We start from the raw sequence: 27,330 nt of genomic DNA, 5'->3' as shown, positions 1-27,330 counted from the left end.
AACAATTTGGGGCCAGAAATATCAAAAGAAAAAACATACAAAGTAGCATTAGAAAGAGGGTAACTCTTTTAACCAGACTCATCTTTTTTCCCCTCACCTTAAACTGCCTTAATAGTTCCAAGTTGGGACTTCCCTGGTGGTCCAGTGGTTGAGACTCTTGAGTTTCTACTGCAGGTGGCGTGGGTTTGATCCTTGGTCGGGGAACTAATACCCTGCATGCCGTGAGGCAAAAAAAAAAAAAAAAAGATAAATAGTTCCAAAGTTGATATTCCACATTCTCCATTTATTTCCATGTATTACCTGATAATTTTATTGGAATAAGAGTTAAGGGGTTGGAAAACGTTGAAACAATGTTTTAGCCATATTTAATAGAAGTAGGTACAGCAATAGAGGAGGAAGGTGGCACTTCGGTATTAAAAAGTAATATATAGGGGTGCTTCTCCTACAGTAAATTTGTGATACAAATTCCTTACCTTTGAAATTTTGTTGAATGTCTCTTAAATGTCTATAACAGTTGTATTACTCTGGTCATAGCTAAGAAAGTTGTACATGAAATAAAAACAATAAAAAATGGTTTGGGTAAATTTCATCCTAATTAAAGGTAACTACATAATTTCTTTTTTCTTTTTTTTCTTTTTTTTGGTAAACTCCTGTTAACTAGTATTTTTCTTCCAGCTGCCCGAAACCATGTTAATAGAATGTGTCTAGCAGCTGATGTCCCTCTTATTGAGAGTGGAACTGCTGGTTATCTTGGGCAAGTAACCACTATCAAAAAGGTAAAGTACTTTTTTTGGTTTGGTTTGTTTTGGTTTGTTTTTTGCTTCCCAAATATTTATTTGGGACCTTAAGGAGGGAAGAAGTAAACTTTGGATCTTTTAGCTCTGTGCAAAGATCTTTTAGCTCTGTGCTATTTTGTTTCATGTAGCTTATATATTAAAATCCTTAGGCTGGCAAGCATAATAAACTTGCCTTTTTAAATTCTTAGTAGCCGTGAGACTACATGTCATGTTGTAGTTGATATATGGTAAACCAGCCTTCTGAAAAGTTACTTGTCTAAAGTCTGGATTTATAGATCTGAAGAGTACTTTGAAAAAAATTTTTGGAGTATTTGTGAGTACTGACATTTCAAATATTTAGATAAAACTAGAGAATAAGAACAAATACGTGTGTGTTCATAAACCCAGTTTTATACAATCTCAGCATTGTTATTCATTTGCTGCTCAAATCTTTTTTCTTTGAATTCTTTTAAGAAATTAAACATAGATACGTTTGAAGACTTATTTTGCAGGTTTTGAAACTAAAAGGAATTAAACTCTACTTGAAATTTGGTATTTTTGTCTGCTCTTTGGCAGTTTTTCCATATTGAAAATTGTGGCTGTGCTTCAGTTTTTACTGTTTAATATTACTCTTCGAAAGCTTAATTTATATCATTCTACAAAGACTTATAAATATCAGTTTATGAGGGGTGACTGCTTGCCATATCGCTGCCCCCAAGAAAGCACATTGGAAGGACACCAGAAATGGCATTACGGAGAAAACACTTCATCTGCTGCAATTTATATTAAAATATTATTTGCAGGTTTGGGGTCTTTACCATGATCCTGAGACACTAGTGTGTGTTAAGACTGAGATTGAGAATTGCCAAGATAAAGAATATTCTAAGTTTTAGAAAATTATCTCAGGTGCCGTGGACTTCTTTGAAGGATTCCTTACAGTATAACTTTAAACATAACCCTTTAGCAACGAAATGAAGAGTATTTGGTTTGGTAATACTTAGGATTTTTCCATGTATCTGGATAGATCTGGAAATTAGTGCTTTAAATTCACTTAATCTTCAGGAGCTTATAAGGTAAATCTATAAATAATATTTAAATAACTGAGTTTCACAACTTTGAGAGATAATTGGTTGGAAAGTTATTTGTCTTTCCCCGTCTGTTTAGTGTGATCAAGGTAAACTTGTATTTTCTCCTCACCGGGCCAGGAATCAGAGAAGTCCTGGCTTAGTCTTAGCTGTGACTATGGTAGATTCAATTAACTTTTATGTTGTAGTTCCTTATCTGTAAAGTAAGGATTTTTGAGTCACTAATATTTTAAAATTTTCTTGACAGTTGGAATATAGATGAATGAAATGTTTATGATTATATTACAATATTGAGAAGCCACTACGATGGGATAAATGTTTTTCTCATGTCCTGACTTTGCAGGGTGTGACTGAGTGTTACGAATGTCATCCCAAACCAACCCAGAGAACTTTTCCTGGCTGTACAATTCGTAACACACCTTCAGAACCTATTCATTGCATCGTTTGGGCAAAATATTTGTTCAAGTAAGAGTATATATATTTCTGGGCATATTTTTAGTACTGATAATGGACAGTGGGGTCATTCTTACTTAAATACCTTGGAGAAATTGTACTTATGATGATGAAGCTTAGTCTGACTGGAGACAGGCATGTAACTAAATAAATACAAATCTATGTATTTGGAAATACTAAAACATACTTAGAAGTAACTCATTGGTTAAAAAAGAAATAATGGAAGTTGAAAATACTTCGTAATAATACTGAAAATACTACATGTGGAACTTGTAAGATACATTGAATGTGGTAGTTGGAAGAAAAGATACAGGCTTACACATATGAAGAGAGGTGAACATTAATGAGCAAAGCATCCAACTTATGTTAGAAAAAGAACAACATAAAGTCAAAAAAATTAGAAGGAACGGTATAATTGAGGTAAGAGCAAAAAGTAAGTTGGCAAGTTTGATCATAAAAAGGAGAGGGGGATAGTTAACTAAGTGGGGAATATAATCTCAACACAGATTAGAATAATAAGGGGGAAAAAAGGGATGATAATAAAAGATTATGCCGCTACATATTCCCCCCACCCCCAGCTGCGGTGGGTCTTTGTTGCGGCATGCAGAAGCCTCTGCTGTGGCATGCAGGCTCTCTAGTTGTGGCCCTCATACTCAGGCTGCGTGTGGGCTTAGTTCCCTGACCAAGGGTGGAACCCGCATCCCCTGCATTGGAAGGTGGATTCTTAAGCACTAGACCAGCAGGGAAGTCCCTATGTCAGTACATTTTAAAAACTTAATGATTGGATAAATTCATTTTAAAAACTTAGAAAACTGACTCAAAAAGAAGTAAAAGGCTCCCTAGGGAAATTTAATCAGTGGTTTAAATTTCTCTGACTGATGCACCAAACCTATGTGAATTTATAGGTGATTTCCACTAAATTTGCAAGGGATATATCATTCTAATCTTATATAAAGTTTCAGAGAAACTTTTTTAAAAAATGGAATACTTCATGTTTTGGGGCTATCATATCTTTTTTTTTTTTTTTTTGCGGTACGCAGGCCTCTCACTGTTGTGGGCTCTCCCATTGGCGGAGCACAGGCTCCGGATGCGCAGGCTCAGCGGCCATGGCTCGTGGGCCTAGCCACTCCGCGTCATGTGGGATCTTCCCGGACCGCACGAACCCGTGTCCCCTGCATCGGCAGGCGGACTCTCAACCACTGGGCCACCAGGGAAGCCCCCAGGGGCTATCATATCTTTGATAGCAAAACCAGTTAAGGCTGGGGACTTCTCTGGTGGTCCACTGGGTAAGACTATGCGCTCCTAATGCAGGGGGCCCAGGTTCGATCCTGGGTCAGGGAACTAGATCCTGCATGCATGCTGCAACTAAGAGTCCGCATGCCACAACTAAGACCAGGCACTGCATGCATGCATGCATGAATAAATAAATAACCTCTTCTTTTTTAAGAGAGGGCATTTTGTTATTTATTTATTTACTTATGTATTTATTTACTTTTGGCTGCATTGGGTCTTCGTTGCTGCACGCAGGCTTTCTCTAGTTGCGGCGAGCAGGGGCTGCTGTTTGTTGTGGTGTGCGGTCTTATTGTAGTGGCTTCTCTTGTTGTGGAGCATGGGCTCTAGGTGCGCGGGCTTTAGTAGTTGTGGCTCGCAGGCTCAGTAGTTGTGACTCGTGGGCTCTAGAGCGCAGGCTCAGTAGTTGTGGTGCACAGGCTTCCTGGATCTGCGGCATGTGGGATCTTCCCAGACCAGGGCTCGAACCCGTGACCCCTGCATTGGCAGGCGAGTTCTTAACCACTGTGCCACCAGGGATGTCCTACATACATTATTTAAAAAACAAAACAGTTAAGGCTGTTATAAGAGGAAAATTGCGAGACATTCTCATTCATAAATGTAGATGAAAAAATCCTATACAAAACATTAGCATACAAATCTAGAATGGTGTAAAACAAAAGTATACCATAACCAAGCTGTATTTATTCCAGGAATGCAAGCATGGTTTAACACTAGAAAAATCTATAAATGGCATTTACTTCATTAAGAATTTAAAGAGAAACTATATAATCTTCATAGATGTCGAAAAAGCATTTGGTAAAATTTAGCAAACACCTTTTCATGACAAAAATTCTTAGTAAACTAGGAAGAGTACTTTATCAACCTGATAAAAAATATTTTCTAGAGATCTACAGCAAACATTAGTTTTCTTTATTTTTTGATTAAGGTATAATCACTCAGAAAAGTACACATATAATAGTATAACAACAAAATTTCACAAGAAATACACTTGCAAGCTTTATTTACTTGGCAGACATTTTTTTTTCTTTTTTAATAGACTTTTTAGAACAGCTTCAGATTTACAGAACGATTGAGAAGATAGCACAGAGTTCCCACACCCAGTTTCCTGTTACTAACATCTTAGTATGACGTACATAACAATGAGCCAATATTGATACATTATTTATTAACCAAAGTCCATAGTTTATTTAAATCTCCTTAGTTTTTGCCCAATGTCTTTTTTTCTGTTCCAGGATACCCCATTATAGTTAGTTATATCTTTAGGCCCACCTTAAGGGGGCTGTGACAGTTTCTTAAGACTTTGCTTGTTTTTGATGACCTTGTTAGTTTTGAAGAGTACTGGTCAGGTTTTTTTTTGGCTGCATTGGGTCTTCGTTGCTGCGTGCAGGCTTTCTAGTTGCAGCGAGTGGGTGCTGCTCTTCATTGTGGTGCACAGGCTTCTCATTGCGGTGGCTTCTTGTGCGGAGCATGGGCTCTAGGCACGCAGGCTCAGTAGTTGCGGTGCGCGGGCTCTGGGGTGCAGGCTCAGTAGTTGTGACGCACGGGCTTAGTTGCTCCACAGCACGTGGGATCTTCCCGGACCAGGGATTGAACCCGTGTCCCCCTGCATTGGCAGGCGGATTCTTAACCACTGCACCACCAGGGAAGTCCCTGGTCAGGTATTTTTTAGGATGCCCCACTGTCGGAATTTGTCTGATGTTTTTCTCTTGATGATACTGTGGTTATGGATTTTTGGGAGAAAGATCACAGAGGTAAAGTGCCATTTTCATCATATCATATGAAGGGTACATGTTGTCAACATGTTTTATGACTATTAATATAGGCCTTGATTACTTTAAGGTAGTGTTTGTTTTCTCCACTGTAAAGTTACTCTCTCCCCTTTCTATATTGTCCTGTCTCTTCTCACCCATTTATTGATATCAGTGTGGACTCATTGATATTGAATATGGTTTCGGTTATAATCTTATACTGTTTTATTTTGTTGCTCAAATTGTTCCAGCTTTGGCCACTGGGAGCTCTTCAGTTGGCTTTGTGCTCTTTGATATACTGCCATCAATGTGTGGGGGTTTTTTGGAGCAATTCCTTACTTTCTGGTACTACAAGATGCTCCACGCTCATCTTTTATGTTTCCTGCTTCAGCCCTAGAATTAGACATTTCTTCAAGGAGCCCTGGTTCCTTTAATTGAAGAATGATACTAGCAACCAAGATGCAAGTGCTTAGGCATAGTTCTGGGGTGCCATTTCTTTTAGGCCCTCTTAGCTGACAGAGCAAAAAATATGTTTATACTAATTTGTATATATAAAATATTGATATGATTCAATGCAATTCTAATTAAAATCTCATCAGGGATTTTATTGGAACTTGTTCAGCTGATTCTGAAATTTATATGGAAGAATAAAGCCTAAGCAGAACCACAAAACACTCTTGGAAAAGAGTAAGTTGAGGGGACTTGCTCTATCAGATTTCAAGATTTAATATAAGGTAAAAATAATTTAGTGAGTTGCTGGTGCAGGGATAGAAAAACAGACTGTAACTGAGGTTGCACAGTAGATCCCAGATGAAAGAAGGGACTAAATAGAAGGGAAGGCAGTTCACTACCAATGTGGAAAAAAATTGTATTCTCTACTTCAAACGATATGTGTAAATTAACAATATATAGAAATTAAGTCCAAGTGGATTAATTATTCAGATGTGAAAGACAAAACTTTAAATTTTTCTAATATAGAAGAAAATCTTTATCTTTGGGGTTAAGGAACAATTTCTCAAGATACAGAAGTGTTAATTATAAAGGATTGATACATTCAAATTCATTTAGTGTTTCGTCATCAAGAGACATTAAATGATGTATAAATAATAAGCTGTTATATGGGATGAAATAGCTGTAACATATAAGCAACTAAAACTGTGATCTGGAATATATTCCTGTAATCAATAGGAAAAAGACAACCTGACAAAATAATACTAACAGACATTTTTTCACTTAAAGGGAAACCCAAATAGGCAATAAGCAAATGAAGATAGTGTTTAACTTTATGATTGACTTGCAAAATCATGAATAAACCCACAGTAACATACTATTTTATACTTGCTAGTTTGGCGCAGAACATTAGGTGCGGAGAGGAAGTAAGTCGATAGGAACTCTTATATGCCGTTGTGGGGCTGTATTTTGGGGCACAGCCAGTGTGGGAAACAAATGGCCATTTTCTTGTAAAGTGTATCAGGATCTTTGAGATTTTTACTGTGCAAAGGATTTCTTTAAGATAGCTTTATTATCAGACTTCCCTGGTGGTCCAGTGGTTAAGACTCCGTACTTCCCATGTAGCGGGCACAGGTTCGATCCCTGGTCGGGGAAGTTCCGCGTGTTGCAGCCAAAAAAAAAACAAAAACAAAAACATAGCTTTTTAAGATAGCTTTATTTTAAGCTACGTGCTTGAGGAATGGTTGGAAAGTTATTAAACAATTCTTAGGATAACTTGCTTAACGAAAGAGAATTTCAGCTTAATGCTTTTCTGTTATTTCTTATAAAAGAAAACCATCTTATTCACTGCTGAGTTTCTTGCACCTAGACCAGTGCCTCGCACATAATAGGTGGGTCAGTATTTGTTTAACAGCTAGCTGCAGGTATACTTCACAATTATTATTCTGGCAGTGGAATATTATCCATGTTGGAATGTAAAAGCTGCTCACGTGTCTCTTGATCAAAGATTTTAACATAGGAATTTGCAGAGCCTAGCTGGCAGAAGTGAACCTAGGTCTACTAAAATGTAGCCTTGCCTGTGTTGTGGTTGAAATGAGAATGCAAGCAGTTTTTTTTTTTTATTTAGTTAGTTTTGGCTACGTTGGGTCTTCGTTGCTGCGTGCAGGCTTTCTCTAGTTGTGGCGAGCGGGGCTACTCTTTGTTGTGGTGCGTGGGCTTCTCATTGCGGTAGCTTCTCTTCTGGCGGAGCATGGGCTCTAGGCGTGTGGGCTTCAGTAGTTGTGGCACACGGGCTCAGTACTTGTGGCTCGTGGGCTCTAGAGCACAGGCTCAGTATGGGCGCATGAGCTTAGTTGCTCTGCAGCATGTGGGATCTTCCCAGACCAAGGCTCAAACCCGTGTCCCCTGCATTGGCAGGCAGATTCTTAACCACTGTGCCACCAGGGAAGTCCCTGCAAGCTGTTTTAAACAGAATGTTTTAATACTTTTAAGTTTATGGAACATAATTTGTCAGTTGTTTATTTTTCATCCCTACTAAAGATTTGAGATAACTAAATTTGTTGTTTTTGAGAAAAGTAGGAAAAGTTAACCTTTGTTCAGAGTATTTTTTTGTACATAAATATTTACTATTCTTAAATTATAGCCAGTTGTTTGGGGAAGAGGATGCTGATCAAGAAGTGTCTCCTGACAGAGCTGACCCTGAAGCTTCCTGTGAGTAAACCAGTTGGGGTATATTTTCTTATTGGTGAGCACTATCTTTATTTTGCTAATTTAATATTGATAGCTTAATGCGGGGGGAAATAATTGCTGTTATGTGCTAGATAATATGTATTTAAGATGTGTTTTTAAAAATGGGTACTGCCATTTTACTTGTGAGGAAACAGTGTTCAGGGAAATTTTAGAAATCTAGTAAATAGAGCCAGGAGTTGTTTCCAGATCTGATTATAGGTCTGTACTTGGAACTGCTCTACATATGGCCTTCAGAAACTGAGGCAGAAAAAGATGGTGATGAGCATGTTATAATTCTGTCTCCTTGAACTCAGAATGTGTCAGATGCTGGTGACCTCCATGAGTGACTCTTTTTTCCCCTAAGGGTAGATGAGAGCTTAGTTCTATACTAACTACAGTTGAAAATAAAATGGTGTTTGTTTTGTAGGGGAACCAATGGAAGCCGAAGCCAGAGCCAGAGCATCTAATGAAGATGGTGACATTAAACGTATTTCCACCAAGGAATGGGCTAAATCAACTGGATATGATCCAGTTAAACTTTTTACCAAGGTTAGGTTTACTTTTTTTTATAATTGTAGATAGATTTTTGTTACTCTGTTTTAAACTAGTACATGATTGAATTACACTTCTTTTTATGCCTACTGCTGTCTTAGTGAATTCATTGATGCAGGTGGGATAAACAAGTTTGAGATTTTAACATCAATACTAAATCAGTATAGCATCTTTATAGAAGGTAAAATACAGAGGCTTGCTTATTCACTCTTGGTTGTCTTTCCTTCCCTGAATTTCACTGAACTTCTTGATTTTCTTTATATAACTGACTTTTGGTTCCTGCTGTTTCTCGTCTTATATCCCTTTGCTGCTCAAATCTTCTATTGAGAGTTTGGGTGACATGTTCTAAATTGCTCTTGAATCCCTAAGCCTGTGTTCTTGGGTGAATTCCTCTTCATTTTATATATTGTTTGCTCAGTATTTTTAGAGAAATCTGTAAGATTGCTTTAATTAGATCTACCTAATTATGGCTCAGCTAGGCCCCCAGATCTGTGTTTTTAAAAGTCTTTTCTCTTTTCCCTGCTTCTTTTTTTTTTTAATTAAAAAAAATTTTTTTGGCGGGGGGGTGCTTCCCTGGTGGCGCAGTGGTTGAGAGTCTGCCTGCCGATGCAGGGGACACAGGTTCGTGCCCCGGTCCGGGAAGATCCCACATGCTGTGGAGCGGCTAGGCCCGTGAGCCATGGCCGCTGAGCCTGCGCGTCCGGAGCCTGTGCTCCGCAGCGGGAGAGGCCACAACAGTGAGAGACCCGCGTACCGCAAAAAAAAAAAAAAAAAAAAAATTTTTTTTAATTGGAATATAGTTGATTTACAGTGTTGTGTTAGTTTCAGGTGTGCAGCAAAGTGAGTCAGTTATACATATATGTATATTCACTTTTTTTAAGATTCTTTTCCCATATAGGTCATTACAGAGTACTGAATTCCCTGTGCTATACAGTAGGTTCTTACTAGCTCTTTCCTGTTTGAGAGAAATCCCTTTGAGTAAAGGCTGGCGCTTCCACCTGCTATTTTTCTGTCTTGTACCTTTTTCTTCAAATAGTATTTTCTCTCTCCCCTGCATCTTGAGTCTCCTGGCTCCTCCTGTCTGCTTTCTGACATGCACACGTCCTGTTGTCCTAAGCAAATGGCCTACTGCTCCCTCCAGCTTCTATTTCATCTTTCCTCAGTGACAGTACATGTCACAGGTTGACTTTCTTAAACCTACTGCATTTATTTCCTCACTACAGCCTTTACCTTAGAAAATGGTTTTTATTTTGATTATACTTAAAATCAAATGCACTTAACTCTGATACGGATATCGACAGTGTTTTCCAAACTAGTATCCATATACCTATTTCCATTCCAACCTGAGCAGCAGTTGAATGCCAGAATAATCTGAAGTACCTCTCCAATCCGTTGTTCAGCAGGTAACTTTAAGCATCTGCTGTGTGCCAGGGACCACTTTAAGTACAGAGGATTTAGTGGTGAAAGACAGAAAATAGGGTCCCAGCTCTTTTTAGGGAGGGAACTCAGCATCTAGAAGGGAAGTCAAACATTGAACAAGGAATTTCAAGTTCAGATGCGTTGGAACCCTCTAATAATAAGTAAACTTAACCCCACTTATTATTAAACATTATTATTAAACCTAGTATGAGGGTTCGGAAGAGGCTGTCCAGAGGCTGTCAAGACTTCTTTAAAGTCTTGACATTTCAACTCAAGACTTTAAAGAATAAGGGTGGGGATGAGTGTGCAGCATATAGAAAGAAAGTTTTAGGTTGAAGAACTGAAATAATTCCCATTAAACGGGAGAGTGGAAAGAGGACTGGAAAGGTAAGCTGAGGTTAGATCTGGCAGGACTTTCTAGGTCACGATAAGGATGTTATACGAAGACAGTGGGAATCCATTAAAGGGTAGTGTATAAGGTATAGAAAGTATGCAGTGCACTATTGTAGGACCTGATGTTCCTCTTGTAACCAGTATGGGACAGTGCCTTCTGGAGTGTGCAATGCCAGAGAAATCTGAAGTACAACCCATCTGCATTCCCAGTGGAGTGTGGAGGAAAAGTTAGACTCAGCAGGACTTTGTATGTATAAAGTCAGGAACGAAGAATAATACTAACTGGTTTCCTGCTGGGCAGCAGGTGAACAGAGGTGCCGTTCTCTGAGATAGGTAGGGTGGGAAACAGATGTGTGCGTGAGGGTTGGGGAAGAGGGGAAGGTGATAGAATTAATTTTGAGATTCTTCTCGGATATTAGCGAGATGACAGGTGGTTCTATAGGTAAATAGAGCAGTTTAGACTAGGGATTTGGTTGAGATTCATAGGTTTATAGAAGGAGACAGGAGTGTGAAGATAGGGACTTCCCAGGTGGTTCAGTGGTTAGAATCCACCTGCCAATGCAGGGGACACGGGTTCAAGCCCTGGTCTGGGAATAGCCCACATGCTGCGGAGCAACTAAGCCCATGCGCCACAACCACTGAGCCTGCGCTCTAGAGCCCGTCAGCCAGAACTGCTGAGCTCACGTGCTACAACTACTGAAGCCCGCGTGCCTAGAGCCTGTGCTCTGTAACAAGAGGAGCCACCGCAGTGAGAACCCTGCACACCACAACGAAGAGTAGCTCCCGCTCACCGCAACTAGAGAAAGCCTGCACACAGCAACGAAGACCCAACGCTGCCAAAAATAAATAAAGAAATATTTTAAAAAACTTACAGTACTCAGAACTGTGTGGTTTTCACACTGAGTTGTACTCTAATTAGTTGTATATTTGGCTGGTTTTCAAAGATTAAGGATGCTTAATAAATATTTATTGAATTGAGTATATTTTGATAGAAATAGTTCTTTTAACTTAGCTACATCTAAATTCATACCCGGTACATACAACAAACCTGTGGAATAAATCAGTCAACAATAGAAAATATAGCTAAGGAAAAGGTAAAACTATTAAAATCATCTGGTATTCTGCCACATAGGAAGTGTGATTCATGTGATGGTCTCTCAGTCTACATGTGGTAATGTTTATGTTTTTATTTTCGAAATAGGAATTGTTTTGTGTGTTTGAGGTTATTTGGGGGGGGCGGGAGCACATTTCAAAGATGTTGCAGATGGTTAAGAAATTCTGTTTTTGAGCCCTTTTTAAATGTGTGTGCTTTACTGGTATGTCCCACAAACTTGGAGATGTTGCTAACTGGTACCTTTAGGCTCAGTTCTTATGGAGTTCGTGTGTATTCACTTAGTCTGCTTGAATGGTATGATTGTGCTTCCGACTGATCTGAGGAGCTAATTTAGGGGAGGTGACTTGGGAGGACAGGGTCAGTCAGCACAGTTCAGAGTTCCCTTACTCTGCTTTCACCAGCATCTCTGATTTTAACTGTTTTCACATACGGGGGTTTTGTGTAAAATTTCCTTTTACACAAAGTTTTAAGCTCCCCCTGCCCCTTTGAGAATTGTTAATCTACTGGTATATAACATGTGTTCTTTAAATCAGATTTTATAGTGTAATGTTTAAAGTAAATCAGCAGGGAAATTTTGTTATATTTTGTCAGCATAGGGACTGTAGAGTTCATGGAATTTACCTTTCTTCCTTTCCTTCTTTCCTTCTTCCCTTCTTTCTATCTTAGCTTTTTAAAGATGATATCAGGTATCTGTTGACAATGGACAAACTGTGGCGGAAAAGGAAACCTCCAGTTCCATTGGATTGGGCCGAAGTGCAAAGTCAAGGTGAAGGATACATTTTTGTCTTTGGGATAACCTAAATTGGAAATTCTCTAACCTAAAGTCTTTAAACAGCCCTGTCATTTCTTGGTGTACAGTGGTATACACTCATGGTAAGAAATTCAGACAGTTCAGCAAAGTATGAAGAAGGAAAATCACTGGAAATCTCATCACCTAGGGAAATAGTTACTATTAATGTTTTAGGGAATGTCTTGGTGATAACTCCGTGCACGTAGACTCAGACAGTTGTATATGCACTTTCCGTAAATGGAATCACACTATTTATATACTCTGACTTGCTCTTTTCAGTCAGTATTATTTAACTAGTCCCTTATCAGTTAACATTTAGTTGTTTCATATTTTCCCTGACATAAAGTGTTGTTCCTTTAACTTATTTATAACTTTAAGTGCAAGAAAAACTATTGTAGTAGTGACTACTTCCTTACCCACTCTCCTTCAACACATTGTGTCTCAGCTTGTTTTTCACAGCAGTGTTCAGCATAGTGGAACTTAAAAGGTACCAGGAGACTTAGGATGTCAGTTTGGAGCAGTTTTCTATAGTTATCTACAGTAACGGATATGTCACTTTATGGCCCAATTCAATTATTGCTCTAATAGCTTCCGCTTTCTGAATGCTAACTATGTTCTGGGCATAGTGATTATTATCTTATCTACATTATATTCTTGAATCCTCTAGTAATCTCCTTATGAAGTTCTGAGACAGTCTTGCACCTTTCCCATATCAATATTAGCGATTTTCTTGTACACATAAGTGTATCTTAGTGATAATTACTTTAATGGAATTTGTTTCATATTATTTGATTTTCTTATCGTCGGGTATTGAATTGTTAAACAGAGTAGAGGAATGATGTTAATAGTGAAATTTCTAATATTCTTTTCTTTAGGAGAAGAAACCAATGCATCAGATCAACAAAATGAACCACAGTTAGGTCTGAGAGACCAGCAAGTTCTAGATGTGAAGAGCTATGCACGTCTTTTTTCAAAGAGCATTGAGACTTTGAGAGTTCACTTAGCAGAAAAGGGAGATGGAGCTGAGCTTATATGGGACAAGGTTTGTTTTGAAAATGTGGGGCAATTACTTGTATATCAAATGTATATTTTAGTTCTTGAGCTGTACCAGAACCTAGTAATTTGGGGATATTGTTTATTCTACCAGATTTTGAGGACATGTTGATTTTTGTTTGGATGTTTTCATCTCTAATTACTACATTGAACTATGAATTTTCTATATGTGAATTTAAGCAATATCATAAAACCTCATTTTAGATTCTCACGTGTTCATGGTTTATAAATGTGACTTTAATGGAGTAAAATGTTTATCTGACTTAAGCAAATAGGCTTAAGAGAACTTCTTACGTAATAGAGATTTGTTAATAGAAGTCATAATATCTTTTTGGAGACAGCAGCTCATAGGCCTAATTTGGCCTTGAGAGTAATAAAATTGCCTTTTAACTCTTAAAAGTCTGAGAGACTTCTCAATTGAAAAATGAGATGTAGTCTTTCTTACAAGTTAAAACAATATTTAAAAGTATTTTGCAGTTAAATGTTACATTTTGAAATTTGGTGAGTTTACTTATTTTTAATTGTAGTCAATATTTTCTGTGGCTGTAAATGATTTATCTGATAAAGTTTATATGTTCATGTATTGGTAAAGATTTGCTGTGAGTTTTAAAGTAAGGAGAAAAGTTTGATCAGTTTAAGAAAACTAAGGTAACTTTATGTGCAAATTTTGAGATGGGTTGAATCAGTCATCTGAAATAAAGCTGGTAAATTTAGATTGGGGGAGTCTTGTAAACATTAGTCTTTAGGGTTTGTGTGCTATAAGGAGTAACTTAAAAAATTTTTTTTTCATTGTTACTGTTACACTAGTGGTTTGGGAGGTTTTCATCTATACACAGGGGCTACATAACAAAACTTGGAACTGAATTGTTAGCCTCTGTGAGTAAACTCTGAAACTAATGGGTGTGATAAGCCAATTGCCTGGGGAAGTACCTGATGGACACTGTGTTAAATAATCATATTTAATCCTCACCACAACCTTACAAGATGTTTATATAATTTTCCCTGTTTAACAGATTAATGAATATTGGCTCAGGGAGGTTTATTTGCCTGTGGTTACATAGCCAGCTAAATAAGTATGTAAAGAACCCACGTTCTATCAATGCTTTTTCTTTTATACTTTGGTGTTTCTGAATTATGGGCTACGATAGTTTCTTCTCAGTTCAAAGCCGGAAACCTTGCTGAAATCTAACTAGAGAGACTAGGATATAGGCTCAGGAAGAACAGAAGTTGTAAAGGGAAAATTATTGTCCTGCCACATCTGAAAAGAAACAGTATAGGTCTGTGGAGTACATGAAGGGAGTTTGGAGAAGGAAAGCCAAAAGGAGTAGTTCAGCTGTTTCTGAGGCTTCAATGAAATAGCTTTCTCAAAACAGCTTGTGTTCCCTGGGGTCTGTACTTGTCAAACAACCTTATTGTTGACTGATGGACCCAGGGAAGGATTGCCACAATCAATAAATGGAATTGGTATTCTGGTCTATACCCTTAGTCTCCAGTGCATTTGTTTAAGCAGGAATGAATTCCTAGAACCTGCTGGCTCTTGGTAAGACCACATTCCTGGATCACAGGAGCTGATGATGAGCCCCTGCCCCCTTCTCATCCAGAGAGGCCATCTCTTGTTCTAGTTGACTTGTTATAAATGTGTGAAACTGCTGTTCTGAAAGAAATACTAGCCAAATGAGTAAATTTGTGGGGAGACTTGTTAAATTGTTTAAATTATTGGCAGGATGACCCATCTGCAATGGATTTCGTCACCTCTGCTGCAAACCTCAGGATGCATATTTTCAGTATGAATATGAAGAGCAGATTTGATATCAAATGTAAGTTTTTTTGTACTTCAGTTGTATCATCTAAAATTCTAAGGTTTTTAACAGCTAAACTTTTTTTTTTTTTTTTTTTTTTTTCCAGCAATGGCAGGGAACATTATTCCTGCTATCGCTACTACTAATGCAGTGATTGCTGGGTTGATAGTATTGGAAGGATTGAAGATTTTATCAGGAAAAATAGACCAGTGTAGAACAGTGAGTGTTTCTATTTGCAATTTTTAAATTAAAACAATAAAATTGGTTTAAAGCAATGGAAAAGTAATTCAAGTTACCTTGTGAGTTGCATGTTTAAGTAAGCTTCCTGGAAATTATAACAAAAAGGAAAACACATTTGCTTCTCTTATTTTTGTCACATTTGCAGAAGCTAGTTTGCTTCTAACATTTCTAGTTTTACTGATTCCTTGGAAGAACTCATTGTGTGAGTTCTTATATTAACTTTTCTCAATTGTTTTTCAGTTCTAAGAGTTCTCTGGTTTAAAATTCTATTTGGTTATTTTATAGTCCCCTGTTCTTCAGTCATTTTTTGTCACTTTTTTATTTTAAACTTATATTTGATCATGTTTATGTCTGAAATCTTTTTATGGATGAGTTTACAGTCATCTGCTAGATCTCTCTCATAGTGTTTTGTTTGCTTATGTGATACATGATTTTTTAAAAAAACAATTAGTATTTGTTAAAACTATATCTGTGATAATTCTTTAAGGACCTGTTGAAGGTGTGTTTCTTCAGAGAGGATTTTGTGTTTAATTTTATTTATTTAGTCTTTAAAATTTTATTTATTCATTTATTTATGGCTGCATTGGGTCTTCGTTGCTGTGTGCACGGGCTTTCTCTAGTTGCGGCGAGCGGGGGTCACTCCTCCTTGCAGTGCATGGGCCTCTCATTGCGGTGGTTTCTCTCTTGTTGCGGAGCACGGGCTCTAGGATCAGGGCTTGAACCCATGTCCCCTGCATTGGCAGGCAGATTCTTAACCAGTGGGCCACCAGGGAAGGCACCCAGTGCCATTATTAATGCACTCTTAAAATACCTTTTACTGTTTCCGTGAAATTTCAGGGTGAGGGAATGTAGACTCATATGATCAGTGAACCTGCCATCTAGGTTCAGTTTTCTATTTAAATTTTTATTTTGGTTGTCATGTTTTTAATTTATAAGAACTATATATTTTTTGATTTCTACCTTTTTATAGCAGCCTGAACAAGTGTCTACTTTGTTCTGTAACATCCTTTCCATTTCTTTGCTTTCTTATCTCTCTTCTTCTCTTGGGCTAATGATACCTGTATGTCCGGGCTTCATTTGTTCACATTTATAAATGAATGCCAGGATAGATTAATAATAGTGTTAGCCTGAGTATTAGTAGTGTTAGCAATTGTTTTTATTACTGTTCATTTCTACCTTCCCAGTGAAGATCAAGATCAAATAAGTCTGTTCTCTCATTGTACCCTGCTTCCAGCCCTGACAGTACAAATGTATATCCTAGTATTTATTGTGGGGAGAGGCTACAGTAGGGCTCTTCCTAGCACTTAATGCCTGTCAAGGGATTTACTTCTTTAAGCTTCGGGGAATTAATGGGGTTCTTCTTTAGAGTTAATTCATCTTAGCAGATACCATACTACATGGTAATTGCACGATGAGAATTTGTGTATCAGTTTCCAACGTTCTGACATTTGTAACTTTAGTGCAGTTTTTTTTCCCCCCCTTGCTTCTTATTATTTTTTTGTTTGCGTATTAGGGAAATAGTAATAGGGCCAGACATACATTATTTTTCCTTTTATTATGTAAATGTTAATATCATAGTCATGTGAAAATTTGAAAAAAAGGCAGCACATTTGTTCCATATATCTACGAAAGCATTATCATTAATTAGAGAAATTAGTTTATTGGTCTTGTTAGAAGTTGGCTTAAAGTTGATAAGAATAACCACTAGGAAGGAACCCCAAAACTGATTTAATGATGGTACCAGAGACAAGTATGGTTAGGCCCTTATTCATGCCAAATTAGTCTGCAGAATAGTCTATATAGAGTCTTCAGTACACGGAGATTTCTTTCCAGTAAGCTCAGCCTTATTTACAAGGTAGCTAATTTAAAAAGAAGGTTGGAAAAATCAGTCTCTTAACAAGGTTTTGGGACTTCCCTGGTGGCGCATGGGTTAAGAATCTGCCTGCCAATGCAGGGAACGCGGGTTCAAGCCCTGGTCTGGGAAGATCCCACATGCCATGGAGCAGCTAAGCCTGTGTGCTACAACTGCTGAGCCTGCGCTCTAGAACTCGTGAGCCACAACTACTGAGCCCATGTTCCTCCACTGCTGAAGCCCACATGCCTAGAGCCCATGCTCCGCAACAAGAGAAGCCACCACAATGAAGAGTAGGCCCCGCTCGCCACAACTAGAGGAAGCCCGCACGCAGCAATGAAGACCCAACACAGCCATAAATAAATAAACAAATAAATAAGTACATACTCAAACTTTTTTTAAAAAAAAACAAAAGGTCTTGATTTTCCTTCTGGAAGGGAGTATTTAAGTGAACACTGTATGATATATGAATTATGACTCAAATTTCTGATTTTTGCTTGTGTTTTTTTTTTCCCAAAGATTTTTTTGAATAAACAACCAAACCCAAGAAAGAAGCTCCTTGTGCCTTGTGCACTGGATCCTCCCAACCCTAATTGTTACGTATGTGCCAGCAAGCCAGAGGTGACTGTGCGGCTGAACGTCCATAAAGTGACTGTTCTCACCTTACAAGATAAGGTAAATGCAGGACCTAGTTCTCTTCCTGGTTGTTCATTTTTCTTTTTATAAGAAAGGTTGTTCATTTTTCTTTTTATAAGAAAAAACAAGTCCCCTTTTGCCTTTTACAGTGTTACTGTGATAACAAACTAAAAGCCAGATAATTACCCTAATTACTGAGGTGTGTTGCTCTGGTACCCTGGGTTGTTTTACCATCTGGGTCCTGTTGTCTTTCCTGTCTGTGGTTCCAGAATATGTGCTTCACATCCCAGAAGGGAATAGGTGTTTTTGGCTAGAATATGGAGCACAGGTGGTACATTGGTGGACAGTATCTTAGTAAGCAAGTTCTTTGTTTCTCAGGCAGTGTGTAAATTCTGTATTTTCTTGGCAGATAGGAGGTATCCTTACGTGATCTAGTGACGGTCCTGATTCTGGTATGTTAAGTTAGTCCCTGAGAAGGTGCATCGTTTGCACACTTGGATTCACCTGTAGAGCTCTGGAGTGAGAAATGGAGGGTTAGGATATGGTCTGGTTCTATAGCTTGGTCCTTCAGTTCCTCCTAGTTTTTTTTAAATTAGGAAAGATTTAAAAAATGGCCTGGGGCTTCCCTGGTGGCGCAGTGGTTGAGAGTCCGCCTGCTGATGCAGGGGACACGGGTTCGTGCCCCAGTCCGGGAAGATCCCACATGCCGCGGGGCGGCTGGGCCCGTGAGCCATGGCTGCTGAGCCTGTGCGTCCAGAGCCTGTGCTCCACAAAGGGAGAAGCCACAACAGTGAGAGGTCCGCATACCGCAAAAAAAAAAAAAAAAAAAAAGCCTGAATGGGTTCCACTTCCCACTTTGGGGATCGTTTCAGATAGTTCCTCTGATTATGTCCATCATGGTGCTACATATTTATATATCTCCTGACATGGGGGAGTAGACCTTCGTGGCCCTAATGGCTGCTTGAGAATGAATGGCCTTTCTCCCAGAAATGGTTACAGAGGGCGGGTTGATTTGAGCTTATGTTTTGGATGGGGAAGCAGCAGGACTTGATATACTGGAGGGTGGTTGCCCCATCTTCCTTCTTAGGAAAGAAACGATTATAGTTGGTATCTACTCATTCTTGAGCTAAAGGTAATTCCACTATTGGACCTTTAGAGAGTTCCTCCATTGTTTGGTTTTTCTGTTTATTTGTTTGTTTTATAGGATCAGGTAGAATTTAACAGTATTATCACTCCTGATCCGTCTCTGAATTTAGAGATGGAACTTGGGAAGGGGAAGACTGTTTATCTGAGAATCAGATTGATGAGAAATATTTCACCTATAAAACATCTGTCAGTACGGGTTTGGAATAGAGACTAAGATAAAATATGTCAAGTGTCTAGCTTAGTACCTAATCTGCTGGGAACGACAAAATACCAAGAGCCAGCCAAGGAGTTCTCAGTCCCCATCTGGAGGAAGTTTTACCTGATCTTTATCAGTGGTCAAACATGGGGGTGGAACATGGGCAGGAGATAATTGGGTACATTCCCATTGCTTTCCTGCTTGCCCTAAGGTACCTTGAAGAGCAACTTGGCTCATTTCCAATGGAAGGGGAAAGTTAAGAGCCTTTATGAAAAAAAAAGTCTAGGCTTTTTATGGTCTTTAATTCCATATGTTAATATTTTGAATCTTTTTTTTCCTTATAGATAGTGAAAGAAAAATTTGCTATGGTAGCACCAGATGTCCAAATTGAAGATGGAAAAGGAACAATCCTAATATCTTCAGAAGAGGGAGAGACAGAAGGTATTTATTATACATGGCCTGTGTTCACTCCCCCTCATTTGGATGCAGACTGCCTGTGTGAAGGAGTGCATGTTAGTTTATCCGTTCACTACATATGGTACTCAGTACCTCAGCTGACAGGGGTGATGTTTGTCCAAGAGTGGGGAAGCCTTGATAGCCTGCTCGTGATATAGAGCAGAGAGTATTGCTGAAATCAGTGCCCAGTTTTGGTTTTCTTGGCTTTCCTTTTCGGAAGTTTAAGCAGTTCATCCCTTTTGTTAATGTATTTGTTATATAAGGTGTAATGCATTAGTTTCTGTTTAAGCTTTCCAAGTGAGAATTGTGTTGTGGTTATGCCTCCTTCAGACCACACTGGTCAATCTGATTGGACTTAGAAGTTCCCACACCTCATTTGTCCTGACGGGGAGTGTCAGGATTCTTTTTGGCTATAGCTCCTTGTTAAGAAATTTGGAGATATTAGGTCATGAGTAATTGGAGGTTGCGTTTTGGCTGGGTCATAATCTGTTTTAAGAATCTAGTTGAATATTTAAGCCCCATTCTAGCCATCTGTCTCTTTTAAAGGCTAGGACCTTAAAAATGGAAACTGGTCAAGAATCTCAGTGGCTTAAATGTGGTCCTTTTCCACAAAATACTTGTGCTACTGAGGGTGAGAGAGCATTTATTCAAATATGTTTGGAGTCCTTCTGTATTGCAGGCATAGTCATAGATATTCCTAATTCAAAGATGAATAAGGTAATTGTCCCTGGCTTGAAGTGCTTACAGCCTAGAAGGAGAGGAGGGATTATCAACAAGTAGATTTAGTGCCATCTAAGAAATACTATAGAGAGAAAGTGTACAAAGTTTGAATTGAAGCTTTGTAAAAGGAGGGTCGGGGAGGGGGTGGGGTGTCCCAGGAGAAAGAGGACTCATGGACCAGTTCTTGAAGAAGAGCTGAGGGGGGAGAGTCTGCATTTGGGCAGAATGAACAGCATCTACAAAGGCATAAACTTATGAAGCAATGTAAAAGCTTTAGAAATGGCCAGGTATTTTGTTTCACAGGAAGGTGGGGTGCTGTGGGGGTTGGCAGTGACTGTGCAGCTGGAGGATTCGCTGTGTCATATGTGTAATGTCTGTTTGTCTTCCTCCTCCCCCAGTATCCTGCTCCCACCAGGGTTTAAGCAGGGAAGTAATACATAATCTGCAGGGGGGTGAGATAAGGATGTAAGAGTAGAGGCAGGGAGTCAGAAAAAAATGGAGGGAAGTGAGGGATTTTTACTAAGGCAGAAGCAAATGGCAGATTTGAGATTTGCAGAGGCAGAATTTAGAGCACAGGTGAAGAAGAGTAACATTGTTAGGCTTGGACAGAACTGTTGCCAAGACTCTGGCTTCAGAGGTGATGCTAATTCACCAGGATAGAATGCTCAGTGACTGGGTTCCCTTTTGAACATGTTGGGCTGAGGAGTTTTAGTGAGTGTGAAAGGGCTTGGAGATGGAAGTCTGGATAGAAACTATTTTCCAGAGACATTCCAGGGAGACTAAAAAGGTAAAATAAGAAATAAAAACTAAGAACGCAAAAGATTATTAGATTATGTAAAAAAATTATGTAAATTTAAACGTAAGTAGAATTTAAAATACAGTTTACTTAGTATGTGCCAGGCATGGTGGCTGTAGGTCAACAGGTTATACACAGTCTGTAGACACAGAGCAGATACTCAGTAAAGCTGACTGTTGTGAGGGGAGAGTGTAAATTGGCAGCTAAATGAGGAAGCAGTTTGTAAATGAAACTTGAGTGCTTTTACAGGTCAGGAGAGAGGAGCATTTGAACATGCAGGAGAGAAAGGATAGTTAAGGCAGGATGGCCCTAGAATAGGTAGGAGGAGGTGGTGACACCAAAAGTTTGGTTGGAGAGATTGTTCTTCATTGGAGTATTTATAATCCATGTAGCAAAGGCTTATTGAGTGCCAGTAGATGCTAAGCATGGTGGGCTACATGCTGGGGATATTCAAATGAAGCAGAAATGACATGTGGAAGAGAGAACTAAGTTGGAATTATTAGTTTTTGGAGACCCTGCTGTCCATTGAGAAATGTTGAAAATTTATGTTGAAAAATTCATTGAAATAAAGTTTCCTCATACTTCTGAATTGTAAAATTTGCTAAAAGTAGTTTGTTGGCATTTCTGTGGATAACCTCTTTAGAAATAGAGTATATTTTGAACAATTCTAAAAGTTGTCACTGACTCCTGTAGGATTCCAGATTAATTTGGTTTCAAGGGGAGAAGGTTCTCAGAACTTCTCACAGTTCGATTCCCTTGAAGTAATTTTGGTAGTTAAGTTTTCAGGGCTGAGTAGCTAAGTGAGTAATACTTTAGTGGACTAGTTTACTAGGGCTGCCATATCAAAATACACAGACAAGGACTTAAATAACATTTATTTTCTCCTATTTCTGTAGGCTAGAACTCTTAAGATCAAAGTGTTGGGAGGGTGGGGGGAGTTGATGGGTTTGGTTTCTCCTGAGGCCTCCCGCCTTGGCTTCTTCTAAGGATACCAATTAGATTGGATTAGGGTCCACTCCAACAGCCTCATTTTAACTTAATCACCTCTTTAAAAAGCACTGTCTCGAAGTATAGCCACATTCTGAGGCACTGGTGTTAGAGCTTCAGTGTACGAATTTTTGGGAGATAGAGTTCAGCTTATAGCAGGGGGTTTACCTTTAAAAACTTAAAGTGACTGCTCCACGGACATATAACTAAAGCATCTAAATTTCTTTCAAATTTTCTAGCTAATAATCACAAGAAGTTATCAGAATTTGGAATTAGAAATGGGAGCCGGCTTCAAGCAGACGACTTCCTTCAGGACTACACTTTATTGATCAACATCCTTCATAGGTAGGAACTATTAATATTTTAAGTGTAAGAAGTTATTTGAATATACAAACTTAAGATAAAGTGGAGAGAAAATGTTTTCTTACCTTTAAACCTTACTGTTCATTTGAAGCTGCACCATGTATATGCTCAAGTTGGCCGCTAAGTTCCCTGAGGTTTGACCTACAGAAAAATCTGAGAATCCAGAAAGAAAAGGGATAAGCGAGAAATGTTTAAGGGTTAACTAACTCATCAGTGGTGGCTGATCAGAAAGACCTAGAGAGGGTAGAAATTCAGGTGTTTGAATAGTTATAATCAAGGGTGCATTCATTTTGATAATTGAACTAGAATAAAAAATTTTAATTAGTTTTAAAGATGATTTGGAAGAAAGAAATATTTCTCCCATAAAACAAGTATTTCATTGTGATCCGGAACAGTAACAAGAGAGCATTAAAATTTATCCTATATAGATTCCTGGGTCATGTATTTTTTTCTTTTTATTTGATTTTATATCCTGCCCACTTTATAAAAAAGCATCCAAAGTGCTTGCGTTACAGGATATTTGCACATATGTAACACAATTTAAATACAGATGGTCCTCCACTTTGGTGTGTTTATCTGCTGAATGAGGTAACATGCTCGTTGCTACCCTTAAACTGCACCCTGACTCATAACTTTAGGTAGCATCTAACAAAATGCAAAGGCTGCCACCTGCATCCACATGTTTTTTGCCAATGTTGCTATCTATATATCCAAACATTTAGAACTTGTGTAGTTGTTTGGAGAGTATTATATATATACTTAGTTTATAAAAAGCATAAAATGACAGGAAAAACTGAATGTGGGTTATTAGTATAAAATGAGACAATTGAGTGAAAGGTAGATATCGCTAGGGAGTGATATCTGGCCTCGATGAGACACCAGTTGGATGTTAGTGGTGTGCTTGTGTTCAGTTGTGAAAGGACATGTACAATAAAATGGAAATATATCACATGGTGTCTAAAAAAGGAGGCATAATTAGGGTTTTTTTTATCATATTTTTTAGCTCTCTGGGAACAGAACCCCCCTTATAACATGTAAGTCTTTTGTTTGACTTTCATGCATTAAACTTTTATACATGTTTTTGGGAACTCATTACAAAAGCAGGGTGCTGCCTGTAAAGATGGGGAGAAAACCGAGAATCCATGTAACTCTACCCCCAAACACTAAATTACTCTGGTCAAGATCAGAGTACAGTGTATAGAATCTTTTCACCTAGTAGCTGAAGAAATAATGCCTAAGAATTACATCAGGCCTCACAGTTTTCAACTCATTTTCTGCTTTAGCAATAAAAGTTACTTAACATTTTTTTAAAAAACCCTTTCCCTGAATTGAAAGTGCGATGTTATTGACCATTTGAATTAGAGTTTTGAATTATCATAAAAATCTGTTATAGTCTTTTTTAAAACTCTTTGAAAATCAGAATCCAAATATTTGGTGTGTACGTAGTATACGCTTTTTGAGCTTTGAGGACAGTTTCTGTCTGGTGTGCCTTTGCTTTTGTAAGTAGTATAGCAGTGGTCCAGTGTTATAGTACATGGTTCTCTTACAGTGAAGACCTAGGAAAGGATGTTGAATTTGAAGTTGTTGGTGATGCCCCAGAAAAAGTGGGGCCCAAGCAAGCTGAAGATGCTGCCAAAAGCATAACCAATGGCAGTGACGATGGAGCTCAGCCTTCCACATCCACAGGTGAGTCATGGCCCCCCGGCCAGCAGGTTGTTAATTTACCCACCAAGCACGACTGTTTAGAACAAACTGATTATTTTATGAATGTTGACCATAAAGTAGAACTCCGTAGGACTACTAGAGGTGTGTGTTGGTTTGGCATTGTTTTAATGAAGCTTTGAATGTATGAACCATGAAGATATTTAAGACTGGGTAAAATTTTTATGGAAAATAGACACTTTATTTTTTTGTTCGTTTGTTTTTACGACTGGAAATGTCAGTTTACTGGTGTAGAAAGATGGTTCATTCTTAGTAGTAGTAGTTTTGGATTTTGTATGCCTGTTCGTAGGGGCAGTAAATCAGTGCATCTAACTATTTTGAGTGAACAGATGCTTGGTAAGTATAACATTTTAGCATTTCACAGTTTTCTCAGAACCAGTGTGACTTCGATAAAGTGCACCAGAAGCTTTCTTTTCCTGGGTGTTCAGTGTTGGTGCTTTACTGTGCTCTAACGTAAACGTTTACTACCTGCCTCACCCCACCCCAACTCCCTCCCTCTCTCTCTCTCTCTCTCTCTCTCTCTCTCTCTCTCTCTCTCTCTCTCTCTCTCACTCTCACTCTCACTCTCACTCTCACAGTCTCTCGTTACTACTTTTTCACTTGTTTTCATTTCTTTGACCCTGTGTCTTTGGTGTTCTTTGGAATATGGTGGTTCCTTGGTTTTCATGTTCTCTGAGAGTTGTAAAGATGGACTTTGAGGTAGTCCAGAGTGTGTGGGCCATGGGTTCATGACCTTTTCCCCCCTCTGAAAATAGAAAGGTTCATCATCCTCCTTTAAGGAAAGGACTGGTAGTTTTTCAAAAATCATAATTCAAAATGTGCATTTATCGATGCACTGCTGTGGATAGGTTTTGGAGGCTCTAGCAATGAGTAAGGTAGGTGTTCTGCCTTTGATTTAGTGCAGTGGTGGGAGATGGGTGACACAAAACCAACCGTAGTGTAGGGTTAAGAGCATACACTGTAGAGCCCCACTCTGCAGGTTTGAATCCTGACCTCATCCTCTGCTACTGTGTGACCGTGGGCAAGCCTCTGCCTCAGTTTCCTTTTCTGGAAAATGGATAATAATGTTATCTTCTTTATACGGTGGTTGTGATGATTAAATGAGTTGTATATGTGAAGTGCTCAGAACAGTTCCTGGCACGTTGTAAGTGCTATGTATATGTTGTTGTTTATTACTACCACTGCTGCGAATATTAGGATATTCACCCTCCTCTTTTCTGTTGGAGAAGTAGAAACAAGGAACTGTAACAATTCCTTTGAATTATATAATGCTTGTTAAAATTTTTGTTTTGATTAAAAAAGAAAGAGGTGCTTGTAACAGAAAACATTAAAACACTACGGAAATATGTAATGTGTAAAGCCAAGGTCCTAAGGGTAGCCATTCTAAAGTTTGGTGTGTATTAGAAGAGTTAGTTTTTCACATACGTAAAATTTTAGTGAGCTGCTAGTAACCCCCCACTTTTAACCATTTTTTCCCTTTTTTTCTGAAATAAGCACAAGAGCAAGATGATGTGCTCATAGTTGATTCGGATGAAGAAGGTCCCTCAAATAATGCCGACATCAGTGAAGAAGAAAGAAGTCGCAAGAGGAAATTAGATGAGAAAGAGAATGTCAGTGCGAAAAAGTCACGCACAGAGCAGACAGAGGAGCTTGATGATGTTATAGCATTAGATTGAACGGAAATGCCTCTGAACAGAACCCTCTCACTGCAGTAGGCCTTCTGGGCAGAACCAGGTTATTTGTTATGTCCTTTGTTCCAAAGGGAAAAAATTGGCACCAGTGACTTGAAGATGATTCTGCTCCCTTTGAAAGCATTCATTTTGCTAGAACTATTAGAAACATTGCAGTATGCTGTATTGAAAGTAGGAATATAGTTTTAAAACCCTTTGAACAAAGTGTGTGCATAACCAGTCATGAGATGGAACAACACAATGCATGTTGCCTTTTTAATGTAAATACCCTTAGGTATCATTTAACAGTTTTACAATATTGTGGTTTAGTAAAGTTGATACCTGGTTATAAATATTATGCCTTTATTTTTGGTTAGAAGAAGAATTATTTTTAGCCTAGATCTAACCATTTTCATACTCTTAATTGACTGAAACAGATTCAAAGAAGTATCGAGTGCTATGCATTGAAACTTGTTTTTAAATGTTAACTGGCACTATGTATATTAATGTAAAACAGTTGTTAATTTACTCAAGTTTTCAGCTTGTACTGCCTGGTATGTCTGTGTAAGAAGCCAATTTTGTGTATTGTTCCAGTTTCAGGTTATTTATATTTGATGTTTTGTAAAACTCAAATACGACTATACTGTACTTATGGACCAAATAAATGGCATCTGCATACTTGTTACACATGCCTGCACAGTTCACGTTTCTGCCGGGTTTATGCGTTGTATTTGCTGCAGGCATGCTATATTCTTTGCTTTTAGAAAATTAACTCAGAAACGGACGTGGAGGTTACAAGACCTCTGCTGTTTACCACAGGTGAGTATGTTCTGAAAGAAAGCTTCTAATGCCATTCGGATTGTAAACAGTTGGCCTTCTGTTGAGAACGTTTAAGTGATCTTTGCTCGGCCCCAGTAACTTGGAGCCTTCGATTTGAGACTCCACGGGGAAAGCCTTTCCTCCACTCTGGGTTGTCCCCAGGTCATCCAAATCCCTTCTTGCATTGTACCATTCAGGACCCAACTCTGGCCAGCAGATGTGACCACACCAGTGCTGAAGGGGCAGTACTCACATCTCTGTCTCGGACCTCGGAAGGCCTTGGCCTTTAGGCCGCTGTCACACAGATGTGCCTGGAGTTTTTGGGTAACAGAAACCCATGAAGCTGTTTGCCCAGTTCTGTACCTCTCTGCCTTTGGTATTTTTGGCCACAGTCAGCCAAATTTCAAGTTGATAATTCTCTGTATTGTTCCACTTTGTGTAATTCTTACTCTGCCATCCAGCTTACTCCTCGTCTCTGTCATTTCTAAATTCATCATGTAATCAAAGCCTTCAGAAAAATCGTGGCGAGCAAGACTCAGCCCGCAGGAGCATGCTGCTTGACGCCTCCAGGAT

General features: G+C 38.7%; 1 protein-coding gene across 4 annotated transcripts in view; it reads left to right on the top strand.

Annotated features, from left to right (window-relative positions):
- Window positions 1-26,623, top strand: part of UBA2 (ubiquitin like modifier activating enzyme 2) — a 31,739-nt gene extending 5,116 nt beyond the window's left edge. For 3 of the 4 annotated variants that reach the window (XM_030874417.3, XM_030874418.3, XM_030874419.3), the window contains 13 exons: window positions 676-776; window positions 2,205-2,326; window positions 7,949-8,016; window positions 8,462-8,583; window positions 12,179-12,278; window positions 13,178-13,344; window positions 15,079-15,172; window positions 15,261-15,373; window positions 17,766-17,921; window positions 19,569-19,665; window positions 22,423-22,528; window positions 24,096-24,232; window positions 25,763-26,623. In XM_030874417.3, coding sequence (XP_030730277.1) covers window positions 676-776; window positions 2,205-2,326; window positions 7,949-8,016; window positions 8,462-8,583; window positions 12,179-12,278; window positions 13,178-13,344; window positions 15,079-15,172; window positions 15,261-15,373; window positions 17,766-17,921; window positions 19,569-19,665; window positions 22,423-22,528; window positions 24,096-24,232; window positions 25,763-25,944 — 1,565 coding nt within the window. In that variant the 3' untranslated portion in view covers window positions 25,945-26,623. Of the gene's footprint in view, window positions 1-675; window positions 777-2,204; window positions 2,327-7,948; window positions 8,017-8,461; window positions 8,584-12,178; window positions 12,279-13,177; window positions 13,345-15,078; window positions 15,173-15,260; window positions 15,374-17,765; window positions 17,922-19,568; window positions 19,666-22,422; window positions 22,529-23,549; window positions 23,581-24,095; window positions 24,237-25,762 lie in introns of those variants that run through there. The other variant, XM_060289309.2, reaches the window with a different exon arrangement.
- The last annotated feature ends 707 nt before the right edge of the window (window positions 26,624-27,330 follow it).

This window comes from Globicephala melas, chromosome 19, assembly GCF_963455315.2.
Source record: "Globicephala melas chromosome 19, mGloMel1.2, whole genome shotgun sequence".
NCBI lineage: Eukaryota > Metazoa > Chordata > Mammalia > Artiodactyla > Delphinidae > Globicephala > Globicephala melas.
This window is presented reverse-complemented; position numbering and strand designations above follow the sequence as displayed.